This window comes from Pleurodeles waltl, chromosome 3_2, assembly GCF_031143425.1.
Source record: "Pleurodeles waltl isolate 20211129_DDA chromosome 3_2, aPleWal1.hap1.20221129, whole genome shotgun sequence".
NCBI classification, from domain to species: Eukaryota; Metazoa; Chordata; class Amphibia; order Caudata; family Salamandridae; genus Pleurodeles; species Pleurodeles waltl.
Genome location: NC_090441.1, coordinates 4591752 through 4617984, shown reverse-complemented (window position 1 = coordinate 4617984; position 26233 = coordinate 4591752). Strand labels below are relative to the sequence as shown.

The following is a 26233-nucleotide window of genomic DNA, read 5'->3' as shown; positions in this document are numbered from 1 at the left end:
TAAAGACCCTGGACCACTGCCTACTTCCCAGAGAGTGCCCATATGATGAACAAAACAGGAAATGGACCACCTTCTCCTATGTAAATCACATACCAGCTCCTTTGATTTCCCTGTAACCTAAGTTGTGGTCACAAACCACTGTTACAGCCAATAGGGAAGGAACATTCCCCCATCCTAATTATAATTTAGTGTGGGTAGGTAAAAGCTTTTTGAGTCTGGAGTATTTTTCTATAACAAAATAGTTTCACACAAAGCCATTTCGCAGTCGCAAAATATGTGATTTTACATATGGCAAGGTTTGCAGCAGTAACAAAATGGCTTTGTACATCAGGCCTGTGGGAGGGAAGTGTGGAAATATGGTTTAGGAGGCTTGATTAATATTCAAATTTGTACTATTTATTGACCAAGAGAAAAGGAGAAAACAAAAACATACAGGCAAAGTCTGGTTCATATAGAAGGGTCCTAGGGACTTGATGTGGTCCCTCTAAACACATGACAGGTGTAATAAAGGTTTCTCTCTTCTCTTCTTTTACAGTGTCCTGAGGTGGATGTCTCTGCCAGCATCCTCAAACATAGGAGTACGTAAAATGTGGTAAGATGTTTCTGGATTTTACTCTTACTGTCACCACAAAACCCGTGTCTCCCAGTGAGTGTCCCTTTCGCTCTACCTCCTTGGCAGTGGGATGTACTAACTGTTGTGACTCTGGACCCTGGAGAGGAGAGGAGAGTGCACAATCACCAGTGAGGAATAAGGGTGGAGTTGGCAAAAACATTGTAAAAGAAACAACAAAACTCACAAACTTGTTATTCTTTGAGCTTCTGGGCTTCCCTCTGTTATCCCCTTCATTGTTACAAGATGGTTTTTAGCTCTCCCCCTCCAATCCCACCACTCACTGCACTAGCCACAACTCAAGAGTTGTGGCAAGCTGCTGAGTCTCGACTGGTGGTGTCCACCAGTCTTTACACCAAGTCTCCGTGACCACCTCTGCCTCCTCAGCGGCCCCAGTCTCTTCTGCTTCCACATCCTCATGACGGTGCAGGATGTCCTTCTCTTTGCAATGTGCTTTTCTCATCTCTATCTGTGTGTGCGATTCCAGGTTGTAATTTGGAAAATCTGTCCGCAATCAACTAATCCACCTCCTTTTCAAGGTGTGTGGCCCATCCTGCTTCTCCTGAAAGTCGAAGTCGGTCGTCACTGTCTGCAGCTTTATTCCTGCCTGCCTTCGAGTAAATTCTTGTTCAGGAGATAAATGTAGAGAACTGCTTGGTTTTACTCTTTTAGAAATCTCTCTATGGCATTCTTTTGTTTTTGTTTTTTGGAGTTCTCAGACTTCTGATTCCAAATGTTCAAGGTGGTTTATGTTAAACGTTTGCTTGTTTGACAGAACTTTGGGAGGTTTCATTTTCAATTCTATATCACCTGTGTTGTATGATATTTAGTAACCACTTATCAGATCTTATCTTCTACTATTCTAGAAATCTCTCCAGTGTGCCCATAAAGGTGTTGCGTTAGGGGTGTTTCGGTACAACTAATTTGGCTGACTGGCCGAAGCCATATGGAGCACTGCCTTTTCCTCCAGCTCTAGGCAGAAAAGACTGGCTCCCTTGTGAATGGCACTGACACTCTGAAGTCAGTAGACATTATACTGAAACTGTAATTGATTGAAAGGTGGACATCCTAGATCCCTTCTGTTAACTGGGGCAGCACCTTCTGGAGGATTCCCGTGGCTGTAGGGTTCCCACTGCTTCTATAGTGCCACTGCCCTTTTTAATCTCTAATGACTCATCCACCATTGTGCCAAGCAGATTCTTTCCAGTGAAAGGCAAATGGACTATGCTGGCCTCTGCCTCCGGCTTGAATTCTGAAATTCTGAACTGTTTGTGTGCCTTCTGTAAGCCCTGCCGGTGCACATTTACCTGCTGGTTTCAAGGATGAATTAAGGCATGTATTCTATGTAGTATTTAGAGTTTCACTGGCATTTTGTAACATTTTTCTGTATTCCTCTAGCAACTACTGCATGAATGCCTCAATTTCCACCCATTTTGGTGACCATTTCTGCTAAGCAGTTGGTGAAAACCAGCATTTAATGTGTTGCTGCTGTTCTTCCCATCTTTCTGCAGCCATGTACAGCCTTTCGTTGTCTTGCAAATTGGTTTTCCTGAGGAAGATGGTGCATTTGCTCTTTTAAAGCAGCTGTTACTACTGCTGAATCGGCAAACATGTTTGTTCTTATAAATAAAAGGTCCGGAGGTGAGGTCTTCTTTACCCTTGAGGTTAGTACATTTGAAGAAGCTGATTCTTTAAATGCCTCCACACTTGCACCAATGAAGAATACTGGGCTGAACTGAACAGAAATGGTTTATCCTTGGTTGGCAGTATAGTTTCTCGCAGGTACATGATTCAATCTGTTCTCCCTCTAAGTGCACTCCAAAGGTGTCTGAGGTTCTTTTTTTATGAAAGTGTGGTACTAACATTTCACCTGGGGGTAAGGGCCAGGAATCTTTTCTAATTTAGCAGCCTCCCCACACTCCCATTTATACACTTCATGTGTCCTCATCTACTGGAACCTGTGTTTCCTCTGCAAAAACCTTCCTCCTGCAACTTCTCCTAAGATTCTGGAGTTGCTGGTATTAGTTCCTCACATTGATCTGCATATGTCTCTTGCCTGGGTCTTTAATATTCCGTCCAAGGTGGAAAGTAAAAGTAGAGCCTCGTCAAACCCTTTTTCCTTCTGCTTCAGTGCTGACATTTCAGTCTTGAGGAATCACTTTGTCTTTTCACTGTCAATGGTGTTGTCCCTTAGCTAGATGTCAAAACCTTTTTTTAAAAAAATTTTTTTATTTATTTTTTAAGGTGGGTTACGTGTATGTCTCCTGCTCATGGGCTCCTTCTCTTTTTGATTCCTCTGATCCTGATTCCATTTTGAGGTTAGGACAAAGTGTAAAGGTTTGCCCATGCAGGTGGCACTGGGTTTTTAACATCTGCACCTTGATTTTGGCTGCATTTTCAATATTATGGTTGTTTTTAACTTCATGTTTGTTGCAGCTGAGAAGCACCTTCACACAGGCACAATGCAGCTAATTTTTTCTTGGTGTTGCTAAAATATATCCTGGAATCTCTAACATTTAGTGTTTGATTCCTAGGTCTACTAATGCAGTGCCCTCTAAATCAGACTCATGCTGTTCCGCCTTAGCCTCTTATGCCTTCTGTATGACTCCAATCTCTTCTTCATTAGATAATGCTATATTTTTCAAGAGTAAGTGTCCTTCTGATTTATGGTCTTTTGGGAGGAATAATAGCAGACTGTGTTTACCTTTCTGTGCTCATGGTGGATGAAATTTAAACAAAACATTTTCATTAATCTTGTAAGGAAACCTCAGAAGAGAGAACTGGATTGACGAAAACAGTCAATATATCTACGACTGCTTATGGTTGAAGTCAAATCAGGAAAAACTGTTTCCTACTTTTTTGGCGTCTTTGCGCTTTGTGGTTGATTGCCTATACACTGATCTGCTCCGAAGTTTGCTACCATTATGCACCACTGCTTTCAATGACCGTTGACATAGAGCTCTGAACGCTGCTTTCAAACCCAACAGACGAACAAAGAATTTTATGATAGCAACGACATTCTGAGGTATTATGTGGTTACAGTCAGTGTCATTGGAGGTGGAATGACTTCGTTGATGCTCAAGTAAAAATAAAAGAAGAAAAGTTACTGGACCCACCATGTGAATCTACGTTTACACCTAAAAAAAAAATGGGTATTACCCTCATATGAAGCAGCACACGGGGGAGTTTGTCAAATGTCCTCAATATAAGTGCACCTTCTAACATTCCCCAATAGATTTACATTGCAGAAATCTATTTTGTTGCTAGGTTTCCATATGTACGTCTTTCCTGGTTAAGTAAATGCAGGTATGCCTCTTGTCAGTCGGTTCCTAGAACTGTATAATTAGATTTCAATTTGTGGCATCTCAAAAGCACACTATTATAATTCTAAAACAAGGTCTGACCTGGAGTGTAATCATAATGTTTTGAGTTTGGAGAAGTGACATCACAACAAATGTATTCATTTCAGAATCATTCATGACAGTACTGATAATAGATCACTCACTAGTAGTTCCTTTAATGACTTAGCACCCTTTGTCACTTCTAGCGAAGGAGGAGTTTCTGTAGGTGGTAGACATTGTAATACATCGCCTCTGTGACTGAACCAAGGTTGCCCATTATTATCCGACTGGGTACAACAGCTTCCAACATTTCCATCTTTGGTCTTGTCAAGGTGACACTCTGTGTGCATGTTTCCTGAGGTCTCTCGATTATTAGGATCTCCCAGGCAACCTCCTTGCTTTGGATTCTGAAAATATGGAAATAAGACAGGAAATGTTTTCAGTAATTAAAAACATTCTGTAAGTCTTGAAGATGAATCAAAACTCAAAACAAAAATACATCTTCTCTATGTCACTTCTTTGCTAGCAACACAGGTACCCTTGCACACCAGAAAGTGTAGAAGTTTATCATCATCAAAGGACATGTGGTTCATTTCGATCTTCTTTGAGGTGCACAGGTTTACGTAACAAACAAACAATTGTTAGAACGTTAAATGTGTTTTATATTTCATCCAGCAGAGTCGAAAGTCTACAGAGCCTACATAAGCAAAGAAATAAATATACTTTAACAACATTTAATAGTTTTTACATTGGATCAGGAAAAGCAATACCCCCCCAAAATGTTGGTCTCCACAGTGGGTTTCCCTTCACCAAACTCAACTGGGCTTAGAATGCTTCTCATAACTGTAAAGATAGCAGTCAACTCAAGTTGCCATTTTCCGTTTTTAGGGAAGATTTACAATCAGGGAAGTCCTGCTTTAACTATACTTTCAGTCTTACCTTTGACAGTAATTGTAAGCCTTAAGAATTGTGCTATTTTTAGGAGAACATTGATTACAGATGTAAATTACTACGGCATGGTGGAGTTCTTTATAGGCCATGACTTGGATCTCATAGTGCAGGTTGTTAAAAGAGCAAAAGTGTCTAGTTTTAAAATAGCTATATGTGATTTATTTGAAAAGTATATATGCTATTGTGATTATTCAAAGTTCCTAAAGTACTTACCTGCAATACCTTTCATTTGAAGTATTACATGTAAAATTTGAACCTGTGGTTCTTAAAATAAACTAAGAAAATATATTTTTCTATACAAAAACCTACTGGCCTGGAATCGTCTCTGAGTGTGTGTTCCTCATTTATTGCCTGTGTGTGTACAACAAATGCTTAACACTACTCCTTTGATAAGCCTACTGCTCGACCACACTACCACAAAATAGAGCATTATTATTATCTTTTTGCCACTATCTAACCTCTAAGGGGAACCCTTGGACTCTGTGCATACTATTCCTTACTTTGAAATAGTGCATACAGAGCCAACGTCCTACACGGAGTGTATAGGTAAATAACTTTTTTTTTTCAATATTGAACCTTTCATAGAATCAGAGTAGCTAGCAGTTAAGAAGCATTAGAAAGGAGGAGGGTTAGGCGAAAACTCTCCAAAGAAGGGCAAATGATGTACGACATGAACCACTGTAACCAATAGACTCAATAGATGACACAGTGGTGACAGAAGCAATAACCATACATCCTTGTAAATATACAGGAAAGAAAAACAAGGGAAAAAACGAATTTTATCTTAATTAAGAGAGGTGACTTAAGACTGCCTATCCAACAGCAGCATCAGCTTTTCATGCTGAATCCAAACAATGCTTGGTAAACATATGTACATTTGACCATGTTGCCTTTTGTAAATGTCTGGAAGTGATACTCCTGCAAACAAAGCAGTGGATGTAGTCGTTTTTAGGTCAAGAGCACAAGTGCTCTTGGCCTGTTGTGATCTATCTGTGGGCTTTTAACCACGCCCATCACTATCACACGTTGATGGACTTGCCTTTCAAAAATCCTTTGTTAGTAAATGCTTTACGTTTGTCCCTCCTTGGGGCAGTTTTGTTACCACCTTGGCCATCGACCCTGTTACATGAGTACTTAATACTTTATCCTCTCTGATCTGTAGAAAAGGTTCTGACTGTAAGAAAGCCTTCATTTAACTGTCTCTTCTGGTTCATGTAAGGGCCAATAAGAGTGCAGTCTTCCAGGATACATACTTTGAACCAATCCATAAAGCGGATTTAAACGGTGCGCTATTAAGTTGGGAAAGAACAGCATTGAGCTGGCAGAACTGTATTGCTAGAGGTCTTTCTGGTGAGAAGGCTCTAAACAAGCCATTCATTAATTCTTTGACAAGTCTAGTGGACCACAGGAACGTTTCTCCTGTTTGTGTTCTGAATGTGGAAATTGCTGCAAAATCCACCTTTATTGAATAATAGGCCAAACTTGACTTGGCTAGGTAAAGAAGACATGGTAGTAGCTGTTCTGGAGAAGAGCTAAAAGGATGCCTTTTATTCCTGATACACCAACAGCAACATCTTTTTCACTTTGTTGTATAAGATTTATTAGTTGAACCAGCTCGTGACTGTTTTGCTACAGCTTTGCATATTCAGAGAACCGAATTGATTGTCATGAGGTGCCATGCCGACAAATTGAGAGAACTCATTTGAGGGTGCAGCACTTAACCGTTGCTCATAGAGATCAGGTTCTCTATCGGCTGAAACTGGACGGAAGGACACACCGAGAGGAGGAGGAGTTCTGTGTAACAATACTGTCTCGAGCATGCAGGTGCTATGAGAATGCAACAGCATTGTTCTGACTTCACCTTGTGTATCTATCTGGAAAATTAAGAGAAAGGAGGGAAGGCATAAGTGAACATTCCTTTCCAAGTATGTGAAACGCATCCCCCCACAATCCCATCTGCTTGCAAAGATTTTGCATTTCCTGTTGAGTCGCAGAGGTCTAGATTTAGGGTATCCCATGTGATGGGGATTTGAGACAGCTGATGATGATGATTCAGTTCCCATTCATGGCATAAACTCGTTGTCATGCTTAGCGAGTCTGCCCAATCCTTCTCTAAGCCAGGGACGTGCTCTTTTTGTAGAGAAACGCCGTGAACCAATAACCACTTCTAAATCTGCTGGGCTTGCAAGGAAAGATGATTCGATCTTGTTACCCACCCCCAATCCAGTGAGACCGAACATGGCAATGGTGTTGTCAGTCACCAAAATAGAGGAATTGCACATCCTGGGCAGAAATGCTTGCAGGCCCAGGAACACCACTTTCAGTTCCAGCAGACTGATGTGCATCTGAAATTCCTGGAGCCACCCTTTTCCGTGAATTTCTAGTTCCTTAAGATGCACTACTCAACCCGAGGGAGAAGTCTGTTGTCACTATGAAACATGGTTGTTCCATCTTGAATGTGAGACCAGGCATGATGTTCTTTTACTTTCCCATCATGATAGGGTCTGTTTCATTGTAGGGGTTACGTCTATCATGTCTTCGAATGACCCATGAGTCTGTACCCACTGCACATCTAGTTGCTCCTGCAGTGGTCTTATGGGGAGATGGCAATTTGGTATCAACAGGATGCATGAAGATGCCATCCCCAACATGGATTTGAACTTTCGTACAGAAGTGGGCTTTCTTTCTGAAAGTGAAACAGAGGGCTCCATTATCTTCAGAACACTCTGCTGTGGGATACACTTTTGCAATTGTGTCCAGAATGGCACTTACGAATATCAGCGATTGGGACGAAATAAGGGACAATATCTCTGCATTCAACCTCAGTCCTAACAACTTGAACAGCTGTTGACAGGCCATCATGGGTTTTCACACAGACAGGATTGGTTGACCCCTTTCCCAACCAGTTGTCCAAGTAGGGGGAAAACCTGGTGACCACCAGCGCCATACACTTTATCAAGACCCTGGGAGCTGAACGCAAGCCGAAGGGAATTACTTTGAACTGACATTGGCACCCTGCCACCTCAAGAACCGCTAATGTTTCACATGGATGGGAATGTGAAAATGTGTCCAACAGATAGAGATGGTGTAGGAAGTTGGCTCTGTATGTGTTATTTCAAAGTAGGGAATAGCATGCACAGAGTCCAAGGGTTCCCCTTAGAGGTAAAATAGTGGTAAAAAGAGATAATACTAATGCTCTATTTTGTGGTAGAGTGGTCGAGCAGTAGGCTTATCCAAGGAGTAGTGTTAAGCATTTGTTGTACATACACATAGACAATAAATGAGGTACACACACTCAGAGACAAATCCAGCCAATAGGTTTTGTTATAGAAAAATATCTTTTCTTAGTTTATTTTAAGAACCACAGGTTCAAATTTTACATGTAATATCTCATCTGAAAGGTATTTCAGGTAAGTACTCTAGGAACTTTGAATCATTACTTTAGCATGTAAACTTTTTACATAAAACACAATAAGCTGTTTTAAAAGTGGACACAGTGCAATTTTCACAGTTCCTGGGGGAGGTAAGTTATTGTTAGTTTCAACAGGTAAGTAAGTCACTTACAGGTTTCAGTTTTTGGTCCAAGGTAGCCCACCGTTGGGGGTTCAGAGCAACCCCAAAGTTATCACACCAGCAGCTCAGGGCCGGTCAGGTGCAAAGGTCAAAGAGGTGCCCAAAACACATAGGCTTCAATGGAGAGAAGGGGGTGCCCCGGTTCCAGTCTGCCAGCAGGTAAGTACCCGTGTCTTCGGAGGGCAGACCAGGGGGGTTTTGTAGGGCACCGGGGGGGGACACAAGTCAGCACAGAAAGTGCACCCTCAGCAGCGCGGGGGCGGCCGGGTGCAGTGTGCAAACACGCGTCGGGTTTTCAATGGAAGTCAATGAGAGATCAAGGGATCTCCTCAGCGTCGCAGGCAGGCAAGGGGGGGGCTCCTCGGGGTAGCCACCACCTGGGCAAGGGAGAGGGCCTCCTGGGGGTCACTCCTGCACAGAAGTTCTGTTTCTTTAGGGGCTGGGGGCTGCGGGTGCAGGGTCTTTTCCAGCCGTCGGGAAATGGAGTTCAGACAGTCGCGGTCAGGGGAAGCCTGGGGATTCCCTCTGCAGGCGTCGCTGTGGGGGCTCAGGGGGGACAACTTTGGTTACTCACAGTCGTAGAGTCGCCGGAGGGTCCTCCCTGAGTTGGTTGTTCTCCACCAGTCGAGTCGGGGTCGCCGGGTGCAGTGTTGCAAGTCTCACGCTTCTTGCGGGGAGTTGCAGGGGTCTTTAAATCTGCTCCTTGTAACAGAGTTGCAGTTCTTTTGGAGCAGTGCCGCTGTCCTCGGGAGTTTGTCTTTTTCGAAGCAGGGCAGTCCTCAGAGGATTCAGAGGTCGCTGGTCCCTTGGAAAGCGTAGCTGGAGCAGGTTTCTTTGGAAGGCAGGAGACAGGCCGGTAAGTCTGGGGCCAAGGCAGTTGGTGTCTTCTGTTCTTCCTCTGCAGGGGTTTTTCAGCTCAGCAGTCCTTCTTCTTGTTAGTTGCAGGAATCTAAATTCTTAGGTTCAGGGAAGCCCTTAAATACTAAATTTAAGGGCGTGTTTAGGTCTGGGGGGTTAGTAGCCAATGGCTACTAGCCCTGAGGGTGAGTACACCCTCTTTGTGCCTCCTCCCAAGGGGAGGGGGTCACACCCCTAATCCTATTGGGGGAATCCTCCATCTGCAAGATGGAGGATTTCTAAAAGTTAGAGTCACTTCAGCTCAGGACACCTTAGGGGCTGTCCTGACTGGCCAGTGACTCCTCCTTGCTGCTTTCTTTGTTTCCTCCAGCCTTGCCGCCAAAAGTGGGGGCCGTGGCCGGAGGGGGCGGGCAACTCCACTAAGCTGGAGTGTCCTGTGGTGCTGTGACAAAGGGGTGAGCCTTTGAGGCTCACCGCCAGGTGTTACAGCTCCTGCCTGGGGGAGGTGTTAGCATCTCCACCCAGTGCAGGCTTTGTTACTGGCCTCAGAGTGACAAAGGCACTCTCCCCATGGGGCCAGCAACATGTCTCTAGTGTGGCAGGCTGCTGGAACCAGTCAGCCTACACAGATAGTCGGTTAAGGTTCAGGGGGCACCTCTAAGGTGCCCTCTGTGGTGTATTTTACAATAAAATGTACACTGGCATCAGTGTGCATTTTTGTGCTGAGAAGTTTGATACCAAACTTCCCAGTTTTCAGTGTAGCCATTATGGTGCTGTGGAGTTTGTGTAAAACAGACTCCCAGACCATATACTCTTATGGCTACCCTGCACTTACAATGTCTAAGGTATTGCTTAGACACTGTAGGGGCACAGTGCTCATGCACTGGTGCCCTCACCTATGGTATAGTGCACCCTGCCTTAGGGCTGTAAGGCCTACTAGAGGGGTGACTTATCTATACCTGCATAGGCAGTGAGAGGCTGGCATGGCACCCTGAGGGGAGTGCAATGTCGACTTACTCGTTTTGTTCTCACTAGCACACACAAGCTGGCAAGCAGTGTGTCTGTGCTGAGTGAGGGGTCTCCAGGGTGGCATAAGACATGCTGCAGCCCTTAGAGACCTTCCCTGGCATCAGGGCCCTTGGTACCAGAGGTGCCAGTTACAAGGGACTTATCTGGATGCCAGGGTGTGCCAATTGTGGAATCAAAAGTACAGGTTAGGGAAAGAACACTGGTGCTGGGGCCTGGTTAGCAGGCCTCAGCACACTTTCAATTCAAAACATAGCATCAGCAAAGGCAAAAAGTCAGGGGGTAACCATGCCAAGGAGGCATTTCCTTACAGATGGCATGAAGCCTCTGTTGAACAGCAACAGAATCTATTGCAGGGACAGCATCCAGAAAGGCTGTTTTTTTAATATACTTGTTTAGCTGCCGGAGATCCACAACCTGCCTCCATTTCCCAGACATTTTCTGCATGAGGAAGAAGTTTGAATAGAAACCTTTGCCTTGGTGTTGAGAAAGAACTTCAATAGCCTCCCTTTGAGAGTAGCAGCTCTATCTGCTACCTCACAAGAGTAATAAATTCCAGGGTGTGACCATGATGGATTACGTCTAACACCCAGTTGTCTGAAGAGATGCTCTTCCAATGATTGTAAAAAGTGGCGAGATAGTGGGACAATGGTTGATGTTGGGTTAGCGAGGTGACTGGTGCCTGAGAAAACATCACTGTCTTCTTGAAAAGTCCTCAGTCTTTTCCCCCACCCAGAGGACTTCTTTGCGCTGGTTGCTTTGTGGAGATATTTCTGTACAACTGTTGCTCAATGTACTATGAATGATAGCCCTGTTTGAAATGTGGTTGAAATCAGTGAGATCAGTAAAAGGGAAGCTGTGAGAATTGCCCTCTTTCTCCACAAAATGACTGAAAACGCATCTGTTGCAACGTCCCAAATGAACGTGTCTTATCAGTATCAGCCTTGATGGCCGGAAGAGCTTTATCCACATCCTTACCGAATAATTTCTCTCCATCGAAGGGCATGTCGAGGATTTTAGCCTAAACCTTAGGGCAGAAGGAGGTGGCTTTTAGCCTACCCTGCCGGTACAGTAGTGCAGCATCTGCCATCTGTCTAGATGCGGTGGAGGTAATGTCCATGGCTGTGTCTATCATATGAGAGGATGTTTGGCACCTTATTGCAGAATCTCTCTAGCCTCCTTCTTGCCTTCCGGAAGGAAATCCACAACAGCGCTAGGTCGGACCACATCTGACTGTCAAAGCGACCTAGGATAGCCAGTGCATCAGAAGCTCTTATGGAAGTACCAGCCATTGCTGCAAAATATTATCGAGCCTCCTGCCCTCCGTATCTGGTGGCGCACAGCATCTTATCGAAGGATTCCTGGAGCATTGCTGTGCCGCTTGCATCACCATTGAATCCGAACGAGGATGTAGTATCAGTCAGGTTGCGGAAGTGTCTGGTGCCTTATACTTCTTGTCTAGCTGGGGAATGACTACAGTGACCGGTGCTGGGGTTCTCATAAGCTTAAAACCTTCTTCCCAAATTCAATTAATAATTGGGATTGGTCTAACAGACTTCTAGCTGAGTCCTTAAAATTATAGAGGAAATATTACATCTGTTTTGCTGAGAGAGGCAGGTCAAACATCTTAGAAGCACGCTCCAGCAAATCACAAAAGCCGCCTATGTCCTCAGGAGGAGAACTTGCTGGCGAAGGAGAAGGTGATGAAGGGCCAATATAATCATCCCATTCCTGACCCGATGTAGTATGGTCCCCAAGTAGCTCTCCTTCCTCCGGTCGCTCATTCAGGTTACTGTTGATGTAATCATCCCTGATTGTGATGGAAGGTAACACCGTTCGGCCTTCCTGTTGATGAACAGGCATTGGGCTTTTAGGAAAAGCAGCCATGGCTAGAGCTTCTGAACGGGTTGTAATTGTAGAAGCTAGCACCTTTGCTACCAGGAAATGTCTGTAATAGTCTTTAATCATGTGTTTCAAGTCCGTGACTAAAGAGCTGGGCATTGAAATAATATCCTGCCCTGATCCTTGATGCTCTACATAGGACTCCTCAACAAGATATTGTTCCCTGAAAAGAGTCATACCGTGGAGAGACAGCGCGTCAACGTGACAAGAAAGAATACTCTCCTTCAAGAGAAGTAGAAGTATCCCTTGTGGGATAATCACCTCCCTCATCCGTATCCTGGTACTTTACTTTTAGTTGTGAAGGACTATACGTTGGACCAAAGTGTCCTTAATCTCCTGATTGATTATTTTATATCCAGCAGAGGCGCATAAAGCAATGGAGAGATGTTATTTAGGGATGTCAAGTCCAGTTTGAGATGCAGAGATAACTGCTTTGAAGAAAGTTTAGCTTTTTCCTGTCTTGGCACTGATGCTGTAAATGAACAGAAAGTTTTCTTAAGGAAACAGCTACCGACAACAGCTGCGACGATGGAGATTTAAAAGCTGTTGCTGACTGGATTGCCATAGTCGACGAAGTTGTCGTCAGGGGTGCCATTGTCGTCGACCTAGTTGGAGTGATCATCAGTATCATCACTGGAAATGACCAGGAACGTACCTTTTGATGCTCGCCTCATCGACGCCGCTGCCATCGATGGGTCAGTCAATGATCTGATTTTCATCGATGATGATTGTTCCTGTGGAGTGAATGGCACAGGAGAAGGGGTGGAAGGCCTTGTGAGTAGAAACTGAGGAGGACTCCTTAGTAGAATATACCAGATCCAGAGAGTTTTTCATTAGACTTTGATCTCTGAGTCCTTCATGTCTGAGCCCTGATTTTTGCGCTTGCCCTCAGGTGGAGACCACCTTGGACCCTCAGCCTTCTCAGAGCCAGATTCCGATCTGGACTATTGCTTTTGGAGCCATAACAGTCTGGCTTCCCTGTCTGAGCGCTTTGGCAGAAAAGGTTCTGCAATACTTGGATTCTTTAGGCGCATGCTCTGGATATAGGCAATGCATGAGGTTATGAGGTTCCTCTGGAAAAAAGCCTAGGTTTTCCACAAAACTTTTATGTTCTTAATAGTCTTCCCTTGGAGCCTTCTGACATGGTTAGAGGAGAAGCAGTCCAAAGCTTTCCTTACAAAACTGGAAACAAAAGTGAGCAGACCTCAGGGAGACTCACACACAATGTGCAATTAGAAATCTGAGGTATGGTAGCCGTGTAGGGAAGAGTGCTTCAGGGTCTAGTCTATGACTGGCTGAAGTTTGGGTCTATTTAAACAATGTCAAACAGTTAACAATGTCAATTACTTTCTCTGTGTTTTGTAATGTATTTGCATAGTAAATACCAGAGGCTCCCACCATGATGATGGGGGAGATTCAAACATGTGAATCTATGAAAGATTCAATATTGAAGAACTATACCACTACATGAAATGTATGCTGAGGCATATAGCAGGGGAGAACTCCACAAGAACCTATGCAATGACTGCTATGCTCATACTAATCCCAAAGGTAGACAGATGGACTGTACCAGCAAATGTCACTACTCAATGCAGACACTAAAGTGTAAGCCAAACTAATGGCAAATAGCCTTCAGGGTGTGATCTCGGATTTAGTGCACCCAGACAGGAACAGTTTTGTACCCCAAAGATCTACCAAATTAAACCTTCAGCGCCTCTAAGATAACAATACCGCTAGAGAGGGGATAAGGCGCCACTGCCAGTGGTATAGCTAGATGTGAATAAGGTATTCAACTCCATTAAGAGGGCCTTCTTATTTGCAGTTATGGGAAAAAAAATAGCGTTTGGACCTAAAAAAAAAATGTTATATGGTCCAAACTCCCCTATACAAACCCCAGAGCATGAATTAAAGTAAAAGGGGTCCTCTCCAGGGAATTCCTCAACAAAAGAGCTATGAGGCAGGGGTGCCCACTATCACAGATGCTATTTGCACTGGTGATAGACTCCCTGGCGGATAGATATGGGCTGATATCCAGACATAGGTCTGGCAATGGGGCGGATTCATGGGAAGAACACATCCCTCTGTATGACATTAGGTGGAACCAGAAGCATCCCTTGTAAGATTAGGGATAAACTGGGAAAAGTCTCTGATCTCTGACAGGGAACTGGACAATAAACAAAAACCTACCCATGCCACTCCAGGATGCTACAAAAACTTTATAAGTATTTGGAAATATGAATATCACAAGATTAGAGGACGCACTATGGAGACAATCTGGCCCTGCAGCTCTATGAACCGGAGAAGGACATAAATCACTGACAGGCACTACCACTTTCTATTATGTGTGGCTCTATTTAAAATGTCTGCACTCCCAAAAACTGCTGGATGGTCTACCACTGATTACAGTGTCCACCCTCCAAAACTATGACATGGGCACAGCGCTACCAAACATTTGTAGATATTACATGGCAGCCCAGGTGAGCATCCTAAACAAATGGGGGCATGCACCACTAGAGAAGCCTGCATTTAGAATGGACCGGGCTAACCCGGGGAAAAAAAGACCACCTACGTGCACTCTATGGAAGAAGGGTGGAGGCAACAGTCAATCCATTTAGCATAAGCTGAATAGAGAAATGGGGCGAGAGTAGACTAAAAGCGAAAACACCCCTGTCGGTGGGTACGAGACTTAGCCTGGCACAAAGATAACAGGGTATTATAAAAAAATAAAATAAAAAATACATTATAGGCATCTCCTCCCTGGATGATGCATGGGATGAATACAGTATTGTACCCTATTAGCACCTACAGGTCGAATAGGATATTGAAATGACAAACCTTTAAATACACAACACATTACAATTCAAAGATCCGACCAGGAGAGGAAACCAAAGAAGTTATTCCTAGACAGCAGGTTACAAGATGGATTTGCGACTATGAAGGCTATCTCACTCACGTATGGCACACCGATGAGGATCAGACAGGGAGAAATACAACAGCCAAGAGAACGTTGCAAGAGAGACAGAGGGGAGTTGGATGACGACGACTGGAGGGATGTGCTACAATTCCCAAGAGATGTGGCCATAAAGGTGAGTTTCTGCTTAATCCAATTGTAAGCCCTACATAGAATTTACTATATCAGTGTCCTTCTGCACCAAATCTGTAGTGCCAGGGTTGACAAATGCATGTGGAACTGTTGTGTCCTTCACACACTACGGAAATTCCCTTAACTCCAAACATATTGGGAGGGAGGGATACAAACACTAGAACACTACGTACTGATAATCAAGCTCCCTTAGAACTACTGGGAATCTGGAGGGATTCATACAAACGATTAACCATCAGCCTTGGAGCCAAAGAAATCAAGCAAAAGTGGGGCAGCACTCTATGCCTAATGCTACAAGCCTGGACAGGAGGAATGGACAGGTGTAGGGCATGAGGAAAGGGGGTCTATGACGAAAGATGCCTCAAACAATTTGGAAAAAAAATACTGGAGGCTGAGGGGGGGAGGGGGGAGAGCAGGAGGATGGGATCTAGTGAAATGGAGGCCTTGAAAAGAAGCAGATGGTGGAGCAGAGATGTCACAGATTGGTAAAGACAGAAGGCAAAGCGACACACAGCTACCTGGAACCATAGTGAACAGGGGGAAGATGTGCCTTAAGGAACTGTGTCTGTAACATGTATGCTTTTTGGGGGGGGGGGGGGGGGGGATGCGCCGGGGGAGAATCACTGCATTGTTTTGTGATTACCTAACTATTTTGTCAATTGAAAACCCAAATAAAATGTATTAAACAAAAAAAAAAAAAAAAAAAAAAATCAGGGTCATTTGTGATTGCACTTGTTTATCACTAAAGGTATGATAGGAATTGGTCAAAAAGCATATGCAATTTCCATGATCAGTCTAATCGACAAGGCATTCCCCTGGAAGCATTGGTGTAGGAGGCTAAATCTGAAGTCTTGATACTTTACATTTTATGGAGTTGAAAATCAATATCTGGAGTACCCCGCTGCCTGAACATCTCTTGAAGCACTTGTTCAAGTAGGTCCCATTTGTGTGATATGGATGCTTGTCTGCCTTCTTCCCTCAGTTTCTACCACTGGCAGGTGTATTTTTATTTATTTTTGTAATCAAGGGTATTCTGCTTTGAGTGTGCCATTTCCAGATCTCCTGGCCTAGTTTTGATAGCAAACTTGCCTCTCCTTTCTTGTTCAGATAGAACATTGTGGTTGTGTTTTCTGCTTCAGGAAGACCGTTTCAGCTTTCCATATTCCTCTGATTTTTAGATCTCACATTTGCGCTCCTCCCCAGATCATGTGGGATGCATCTGTGGTGGCTTTAATGGCCTGCCTAATGTTATGTTGTCCACTTTCCAACAGGTCATCTCTTCCAGCACCTTTTGCATTACAATCACCAGATTGTCCCCACACTCTTTTGCCTGTTACCATTGGTTTTTAGCCACTCTTGAAGTGAACTCATATGTAATTTTGCGTGTGGCATCAGAGGGATGCACAAGGATGCCATGTGCGTCATTTTCCCCACAATTTTCACTGTCAGAGATTACACTTTGCAGTAGCAGCAAAGCCTGTTTTGTGATTGCTTGAATCCTCAAGGGTAGAGAAGGCTCCAGTATTGATTCTTGCTCCCAGGAATATGTTAAGACTCTCCAGCTCTGTTGAAAACTTTCATAGGTTGATCGTGAATGTTAGTCTGTGAAGGGTGTCCATGACTGTCCTGATGTTCCTTTTGTATTGTATGTGCTTGCGTTGATTAGCCAGTCATCTAGGTACGGGTAGAAATGTATCTCTTTCCTTCTTAGGTAGGCCACCACTGCAGCTAAACATGTTAACACTCTGGGTGCTGACTTGATTACGAAGGGGAATACTCTGAATTCGTAGTGGTTCTTGTTGACTGTGAACTTTAGGTAACGTCTGTTTGTGGTTCACAGGAATGTGTAGAAAAGCATCCTTTAGGTCTTTGGTTGCCACATAGTCATTTTCCCACAGCTGTGAGGTGACCTGCAGCAGTGTGGTCTTTTTAAATGTTTGCATCTGCATAAACTTGTTTAAGAAGCAGAGGTCCTATTTTAGTTTTAGAGCTTGTTCAGTGTTGGGATGAGAAAGTATGCAGAGTAGTTTCCTTGATAGATTTTTTTTAATTTCTCTCTATAGTCCCCTTTTCTAGGGGTTTCTGCACCTCGTGTTGCAGGCAAAACCGCTCCTTTTCCGAGTGAGTATTCTTTGGTCTGAAGACTCGTGCCACCTTATAAGTTCTATGCAGTAACCATGTTGGATGGCGGTGAAGATAGACTTTCTGACAGGACTCTCCTCCACTCCTATTCTGCCCCCACTGGTGTTACATGGTGGGGCGGTTGGTAAGAGCAGTCACTTGGTTGAGGAGCTGGCCTCTCCCTCTCACACTGCCCCAAAAGGGCTGGTGCTGGACTGCTTGGGGCGGTCACTGCTGTGTGGATTGCTGCTGTAGCAATGCATGGTGGTAGGGTGACTGGAAGCCTTCTTTTCCAGTTGGTCTCCTCATGGGGATTGTCTCTTTCTGTTGGTGACCTTGAAACCGCAAGGCACCATGGCCTTGGTCAATTCATTGCCCTTTCTAAGCTGTTGAAGTGTGTCATTCACCGATGAGCTAAATACATGTTCTCCAGTGAAGGCTCATTGATGATACTAAATGCTCCTTACTCCATAACCCCAACACCCGTAGCCAGGCATGCCTCCTCTGGTTTGTGCCTGTGACCAGCTATCTACAGGCTGCCAGGGGCGCCAAGGGCAGATTTCAGGCACATGCTGGCGATGGTCTTCCTCTTTTCTACTAGCACCATTGCCTGCCTTTGGAAATACTCTGGGAGGTGTTTCATCAATTCTCCCACTTCGCCAATGTTGGTGTGTGCATCTATTTAGGAAGGAGTTGAAGTTAGTAATCCTCCACTGTATAGCTGCACCTCTCTCTACTTTTCATCCCTCCATCTCTGCTCTCTTCCTCTCTTTCGCCAGGGATTGGCTTTTAGATGTGGGGGTGTTGGCTATCCTACTTGCTATGACCACAATGATAGAATATGCCATTGCATTTCTCCAAATGTATAGCGGGTCCTCGGGGCATGTTTATTCTTTTTGACCCTCTGGGATACAGCCTGCTAGTTCTCTGAAAGCCTCTTTTTTCCCGCATCCAGAATGTTGGACAACATCAGTTGATATTGAGTCTTGCCCTGTGAGGAGTTTCAAGATGAAAGCAGGTCTGTGCCTTCTCTTTCTACAGTTGGACTCCATACTTGTTTACCACCCTTTCCTCTGCCGAATTATATATGGCGATGTCTGGAGGTGATGGCCTCAAGGAATGGGAGTAGACTCCCTTTTTTTGGTGAGTTGGCGTAGAGGTCTTGCCACTGGTCATCGATACTTTTAATGTCTTAAAATATTCCCTGGTGCTTGAGCTCTTGGTCTTTGAAGAACATTTCCTGTTCTTCCTGTTGCTGCTCTGGTGTGATCGGTGGTTCAAGTTTGACCTCCTGTCTCCTATGGGTTTGGTTCCCCCAGGAATGAACTAGCCTGGCAGTTAGAGCTGGGCTGTTCTGACTGGAACAGGTTCAAGGTTGATTTGCATATGGCTATGTCCAAACTGAGACGGTATGGTAGGCAAAAACGATGGATTGCGATGCAGCCCGAGTGACTGCCATTGACGGAAATTAATTCAAACATTCCATCCATCACTGTAAGGAAATGCCTCCTTGGCATGGTTACCCCCTGACTTTTTGCCTTTGCTGATGCTATGTTTTGAATTGAAAGTGTGCTGAGGCCTGTAACCAGGCCCCAGCACCAGTGTTCTTTCCCTAACCTGTACTTTTGTATCCATAATTGGCACACCCTGGCACCCAGGTAAGTCCCTTGTAACTGGTACCTCTGGTACCAAGGGCCCTGATGCCAGGGAAGGGCTCTAAGGGCTGCAGCATGTCTTATGCCACCCTGGAGACCCCTCACTCAGCACAGACACACTGCTTGCCAGCTTGTGTGTGCTGGTGAGAACAAAATGAGTAAGTCGACATGGCACTTCCCCTCAGGGTGCCATGCCAGCCTTTCACTGCCTATGCAAGTATAGATAAGTCACCCCTCTAGCAGGCCTTACAGCCCTAAGGCAGGGTGCACTATACCATAGGTGAGGGCACCAGTGCATAAGCACTGTGCCCCTACAGTATCTAAGCCAAACCTTAGACATTGTAAGTGCAGGGTAGCCATAAGAGTATATGGTCTGGGAGTTTGTCAAACACGAACTCCACAGCACCATAATGGCTACACTGAAAACTGGGAAGTTTGGTATCAAACTTCTCAGCACAATAAATGCACACTGATGCCAGTGTACATTTTATTGTAAAATACACCCCAGAGGGCACCTTAGAGGTGCCACCTGAAACCTTAACCAACTACCTGTGTAGGCTGACTGGTTCTAGCAGCCTGCCACGCTCGAGACATGTTGCTGGCCCCATGGGGAGAGTGCCTTTGTCACTCTGAGGCCAGTAACAAAGCCTGCACTGGGTGGAGATGCTAACACCTCCCCCAGGCAGGAGCTGTAACACCTGGCGGTGAGCCTCAAAGGCTCACCCCCTTTGTTCCAGCACCACAGGGCACTCCAGCTAGTGGAGTTGCCCGCCCCCTCCGGTCACGGCCCCACTTTTGGCGGCAAGGCCGGAGGAAATAATGAGAATAACAAGGAGTCGTCACTGGCCAGTCAGGACAGCCCCTAAGGTGTCCTGAGCTGAAGTGACTAACTTTTAGAAATCCTCCATCTTGCAGATGGAGGATTCCCCCAATAGGGATAGGAATGTGACCCCCTCCCCTTGGGAGGAGGCACAAAGAGGGTGTACCCCCCTCAGGGCTAGTAGCCATTGGCTACTAACCCCCCAGACCTAAACACGCCCTTAAATTTAGTATTTAAGGGCTTCCCTGAACCTAAGAATTGAGATTCCTGCAACTTACAGAAGAGGACTGCTGAGCTGAAAAACCCCTGCAGAAGAAGAAAGAAGACACCAACTACTTTGGCCCCAGTCCTACCGGCCTGTCTCCTGCCTTCAGAAGAAAACTGCTCCAGCGACGCTTTCCCCAGGACCAGCGACCTCTGAATCCTCAGAGGACTGCCCTGCTTCCAAGAGACCAAGAAACTCCCGAGAACAGCGGCCCTGTTCAACAAAGACTGCAACTTTGTATCCAGAGGAGCAGATTTAAAGACCCCTGCAATCCCCGCAAGAAGCGTGAGACTTGCAACACTGCACCCGGAGACCCCGACTCGACTGGTGAAGAAACAATGCTACAGGGAGGACCCCCAGGCGACTCCGAGACTGTGAGTAACCAAAGTTGTCCCCCCTGAGCCCCCACAGCGACGCCTGCAGAGGGAATCCTGAGGCTCCCCATGACCGCGACTGCCTGACTCTGAAATCCTGACGCCTGAAAAAGACCCTGCACCCGCAGCCCCAAGGACCTGAAGGATCGGAACTCCAGTGCAGGAGTGACCCCCAGGAGGCCCTCTCCCTTGCCCAGGTGGTGGCTACCCCGAGGAGCCCCCCCTTTGCCTGCCTGCACCGCTGAAGAGACCCCTTGGTCTCTCATTGAAAACCATTGAAAACCCGACGAGTGTTTGCACACTGCACCCGGCCGCCCCCGCACTGGTGAGGGTGTACTTTCTGTGCTGACTTGTGTCCCCCCCGGTGCCCTACAAAACCCCCCCTGGTCTGCCCTCCGAAGACGCGGGTACTTACCTGCTGGCAGACTGGAACCGGGGCACCCCCTTTCCTCCATTGAAGCCTATGTGTTTTGGGCACCTCTTTGACCTCTGCACCTGACCGGCCCTGAGCTGCTGGTGTGGTAACTTTGGGGTTGCTCTGAACCCCAAACGGTGGGCTACCTTGGACCCCAATTTTAACCCCGTAGGTGGTTTACTTACCTGAAAGAACTAACATTACTTTACCTCCCCCAGGAACTGTGAAAATTGCACTGTCGTCTTTTAAAACAGCTAAATGTGTTTTATGTAAAAAGTATACATGCTATTGTGATTATTCAAAGTTCCTAGAGTACTTACCTGCAATACCTTTCAAATGAGATATTACATGTAGAATTTGAACCTGTGGTTCTTAAAATAAACTAAGAAAATATATTTTTCTATACAAAAACCTATTGGCTTGGAATTGTCTCCGAGTGTGTGTTCCTCATTTATTGCCTGTGTGTATGTACAACAAATGCTTAACACTACTCCTTTGATAAGCCTACTGCTCGACCACACTACCACAAAATAGAGCATTAGTATTATCTCTTTTTGCCACTATCTTACCTCTAAGGGGAACCCTTGGACTCTGTGCATGCTATTCCTTACTTTGAAATAGTACATAGAGCCAACTTCCTACAAGCACACCCAAGGATAGCTTGGTAAGACCAGACAGGCAACGGGGAGGCGGGAGGGACTGTGAGGAATCCACAGGTAGCTAATGTATCCACCAGTCGTTACCGAAGGTAAGTAACTCGTTCTTCTGATGGATACAACTACCTGTGGATTCCTCACTCACTGAATAGAGTCCCAAAGCAGTACCGCACTCGGTGGAGGGTGCCTGAATGGTCAAACCAAGAAATCCTGCAGCACTGACCGTGCAAAATGGCCATCCCGCCTAACCTCCGAATCTAAGCAATAATGTTTTGCAAAAGTGTGGAGGGATGACCAAGTTGCGGCCTTGCAGATGTCAACCACAGGAACACCCCTAGCCAAGGCCGAAGAGGCCGACTTAGCTCTGGTGGAATGAGCTCTTATTCCAACAGGGGGTTCTTTCTTTGCCAGAGAATAACACAGCTTAATGGAAAGAATGACCCACCTGGAGAGTGTTCTATTGTGGACTGCCCTTCCTCTCCTCTTTCCCACGTACCCGATGAAGAGTTGATCCTCCAACCTAAACTCCTTTGTTCTGTCCACGTAGAAGCTCAGCGCTTTTCTCGGGTCCAAACAATGCAGTCTTTCTTCCTCTTTCGAAGGATGAGGTGGAGGACAAAAAGAGGAAAGGGTAATAGTCTGGGCCATATGGAAGGGTGAAACAACCTTCAGCAAGAAAGCAGCCTTGGTCCTCAACACCACCTTATCTACATAGAAGGATGTATATGGGGTTTTAACAGAAAGAGCCTGCAGCTCACTCTCTCTTCTAGCTGAAGTAATTGCAACAAGGAGATTTAAATAAGGATGGTTGGTTTGGAAGACACAGAAAGGCTGACAGGGCAGATAAATAGCCCTTGACTGTAGCCACTGCACAACCACTCTGTGCCAGAGACAAAGCAAAAGACAAGACATCTGATAAGTGGGCACGTAAGGGATCAATTTGTCTTTCTCCACACCAACACACAAATTTAGCCCACCTGCTAGCATAGACAGATTTAGTGGAGTGTCGCCTGGCCGATAAAATAACATCCACTACCTCAGGTGGGAGAGAAAAGGAACTCAGGTTGCCCCGTTCAATCTCCAGGCATGAAGGTGCAGGCTCTGGAGGTGGGGGTGTAAAACCTGCCCCTGCGATTGCGAGAGGAGGTCTGCCCTGAGAGGGAGACGGAGGGGGGGGCACAGAGAGAGTTGGAGAAGATCTGAATACCATACCCTCCTTGTCCAATCCGGAGCTATTAAGATGACTTGAGTCGGGTCTTGGCGAATTTTCCTCAGAACCCGAGGAATCAAAGGTATGGGGGGGGAAAACGCGTAAAGCAACTGGTCGCACCAGGACATCTGAAACACGTCCCCCAACGTTCCTTGCACCGGATAATGGAGGCTGCAGAAAAACGGGCAGTGCGAGTTCTCCCGAGTGGCAAAAAGATCTACCGAGTGATTCCCCACATCTGGAAGATCTGTCAGACTAGATCTGGATGGAGACGCCACTCGTGATCGGTCGAGAAATGCCGACAGACTGTCCGCACGCACGTTCAAGACTCCGGCCAGATGGTTTGCTACCAAGCAAATCCGATGGTCCCTTGCCCAGGACCATAGCCGCAGAGCTTCTCTGCAGAGAAGGTACGACCCTACTCCTCCCTGTTTGTTTATATACCACATCGCGGTAGTATTGTCCGTCAAGACCTGAACCGACTGACCGCGAAGGGAAAAAGACCTTGAGAGCCAAACGTATTGCCCGCAACTCCAACAGATTTATATGAAACATCTGTTCCACTGGAGACCAATGACCTTTGACCTCCAGGTCCCCCAGATGAGCTCCCCACCCTAGGATGGACGCATCCGTTATTACCGTGGTCACCGGCGGAGGTTGTGACAACGGCCTTCCTTGAGAAAGATTGCCGTCCGCAATCCACCATCTTAGATCTGCCGCAGCGTCCCTAGAGATCTTTACCGATCCCTCGAGATCTCCTTTGTGTTGAGACCACTGCTTCTGGAGGCACCACTGAAGAGCCCTCATGTGCCAGCGAGCGTGAGTGACCAACAGAATGCAAGAAGTGAACAGACCGAGCATACGCAGGACCTTGAGGACTGGAATGACCACTCCACTTTGAAACGTTGGAACCAACGCCTGAATGTCCTGAATCCGCTGAGGCGGAGGAAAGGCACGATTCAATGTTGCATCCAGTACTGCCCCTATGAACAGGAGGCGCTGAGAGGGCTCTAGGTGAGATTTGGGCACATTCACAGAAAAACCCAGGTCGAACAACAACTGGGTTGTCGACTGCAGGTGACGCAGCACGAGCTCCGGAGACTTGGCTTTGATCAACCAGTCGTCCAGGTAAGGAAATACCGCTATCCCCTTCCTTCTGAGCTCTGCCGCAACCACCACCATCACCTTTGTGAAGACTCGAGGTGCTGAAGTAAGACCAAATGGGAGGACCGCAAACTGATAGTGCTGCGACCCTACCACAAACCGGAGATACTTCCTGTGCGACTTCAGTAACGGGATATGAAAGTAAGCATCCTGCAAGTCGACAGACACCATCCAATCTCCATCGTTCAACACCAAAAGCACCTGAGCTAGGGTCAGCATCTTGAACCTCTCCTGTTTGAGGAACCAATTCAAGATCCTCAGGTCCAGGATTGGCCTCAAACGACCATCCTTCTTGGGGATCAGGAAGTATCTTGAGTAACAACCCTGACCTCTCTCCTGCTCTGGAACCAACTCCACCGCACCACCCTTTGAAAGGAGGACTTGAACCTCCTGTTCTAGTAACAGAAGATGTTCTTCTGAACAGAGCCTCATTAAAAGGCAGAAGTGGCTCTGCAACCGTTGAAGCAGGATGTAAAACTTCTGTTAAAATATTGGGCTTAGGCTCAGACACCGGCAAGGGAAGGTCCAAAAAAATCAGCTGCTTTCTTTATTACCGAGTGGAAAGAAGCAGCCTCCTCTGTATACTCTCCAGGAGATGTTAAGTCCCATTCTGGAGAGGTGTCCAAACCACTAGCCGTATCTAAACCGTGGAGGTCCCCCAGAGATTCCTCAATCTCTCCTTCCTCCAATGCCTGCTTCTGATATTCCTGCTCCTCAAGAAGGCGAAGAGCAAGCCTTCTCGAATGCAACCTGGCTTCAATCCTAGGTGTCGACATGGCTTCAGCTGACGTCGATCCTCGGATCCATCCGACGCCGGATCCATCGGCGCCGTGGACTTCTTCGGCGCTGTATGAGGCAAAGGACGGACAGGAGAACGCTCCGGCGCCGGACCCGCAGATCTACTCAGCGTCACCGGCTGTGAAGTTGACGCCATAGGACCCGGCGCCGAGCCAACACCTCCCATAGGAAGGAAAGGCATGAAAGGTGCCGGAGCACCCATGTTGAAGGCCAAAGGACCCGAAGGACCAGCCAGTCCACCACCTGGAGCCATCTGTTAAAAGATAGCAAACATCGCATTTAAAAATGCATAACTGTTGGCTCCTGGGGCCGAGAAAGCCGGATACTGTGGAGCCTGGGCTCGAGGTGACATTGGCGCCGGCCCCGGCGTCTGAGAAGCTGGTGAGAACTCCTGACGCGGAGGAACCTCAAACACAGATGGTGGATTCACAGGCGACGTCGGCGAAGCTGGTGAAGCCGGTGATGCAAGAGGCGTCAGCGGCTGCAGAGAGATGGTGGGGCTAACTTCCCATGTTTTTCGGCGTCGAGCTGAAGGCGACCTCAAACGCGATCTCTCCCTACTTGACCGGCGCCGAGATTCACGACGACGCCGGGAGTCACGATGACGCCGATGTGACTTCGAAGAGGATGACTTGCGTCTATGCCGCTTTTCTTTTTTCTTGGACTTCGCCAAAAAGAGCTTCGCCTCTCGCTCTTTTAACGCCTTCGGATTCATCCGTTGACAAGAGTCACATTTGTCAACGTCATGGTCGGAGCTGAGACACCACAAACAGTCTGTATGTGGGTCGGTCACCGACATTTTGCCTCCGCACTCACTGCAGGGCTTAAAAGAAAATAAGTTACTTACCTGTAACTGTAGTTCTCCAGTATTGGAATCTTTCATAGATTCACATGCTTGAATAATTCCCCGTCGTCGAGATGGGAGTCCCGGTATCATTTTCATAAGTAATGTTAAAACATATTGAAGAGAAAAAGGCCCTAGGCCTCTTCAATTTGATAGTCTATCAGAGTCATTTTGTGAAAAAGGACCAAACTTGATCCTCCACCAATCAGGCGACAGCACCCTTCAGAACCTCCTGAGAGAAGCTCTAGCACCTCAGATTTTCCACGCACAAGTGCGTATATTACGATGAGTATATGTACTACTAGAAAGAAAGAGGTGAAGTGAGCTTCTCCGGGGAGGTGGGTGGGTCGCATGTGAATCTATGAAAGATTCCAATACTGGAGAACTACAGTTACAGGTAAGTAACTTATTTTCTTACTCCAGTATTGGAACTTTCATAGATTCACATGCTTGAATCAGAGTAGAAAGCAATAACTATGCACATTGTTAAATGACAACCCCTTTAATAAACAGGTTATCTCAGACCACAAAGCCTTATCATCATGTA

The 26233-nt window shown here is 46.1% G+C and overlaps 1 protein-coding gene across 4 annotated transcripts in view; it reads right to left on the bottom strand.

Annotated features, from left to right (window-relative positions):
* Window positions 1-26233, bottom strand: part of GGNBP2 (gametogenetin binding protein 2) — a 389041-nt gene that overhangs the window by 27684 nt on the left and 335124 nt on the right. For all 4 annotated transcript variants that reach the window (XM_069226555.1, XM_069226553.1, XM_069226554.1 and 1 more), the window contains one exon: window positions 4116-4358. In XM_069226555.1, coding sequence (XP_069082656.1) covers window positions 4116-4358 — 243 coding nt within the window. The remainder of the gene's footprint in view (window positions 1-4115; window positions 4359-26233) is intronic.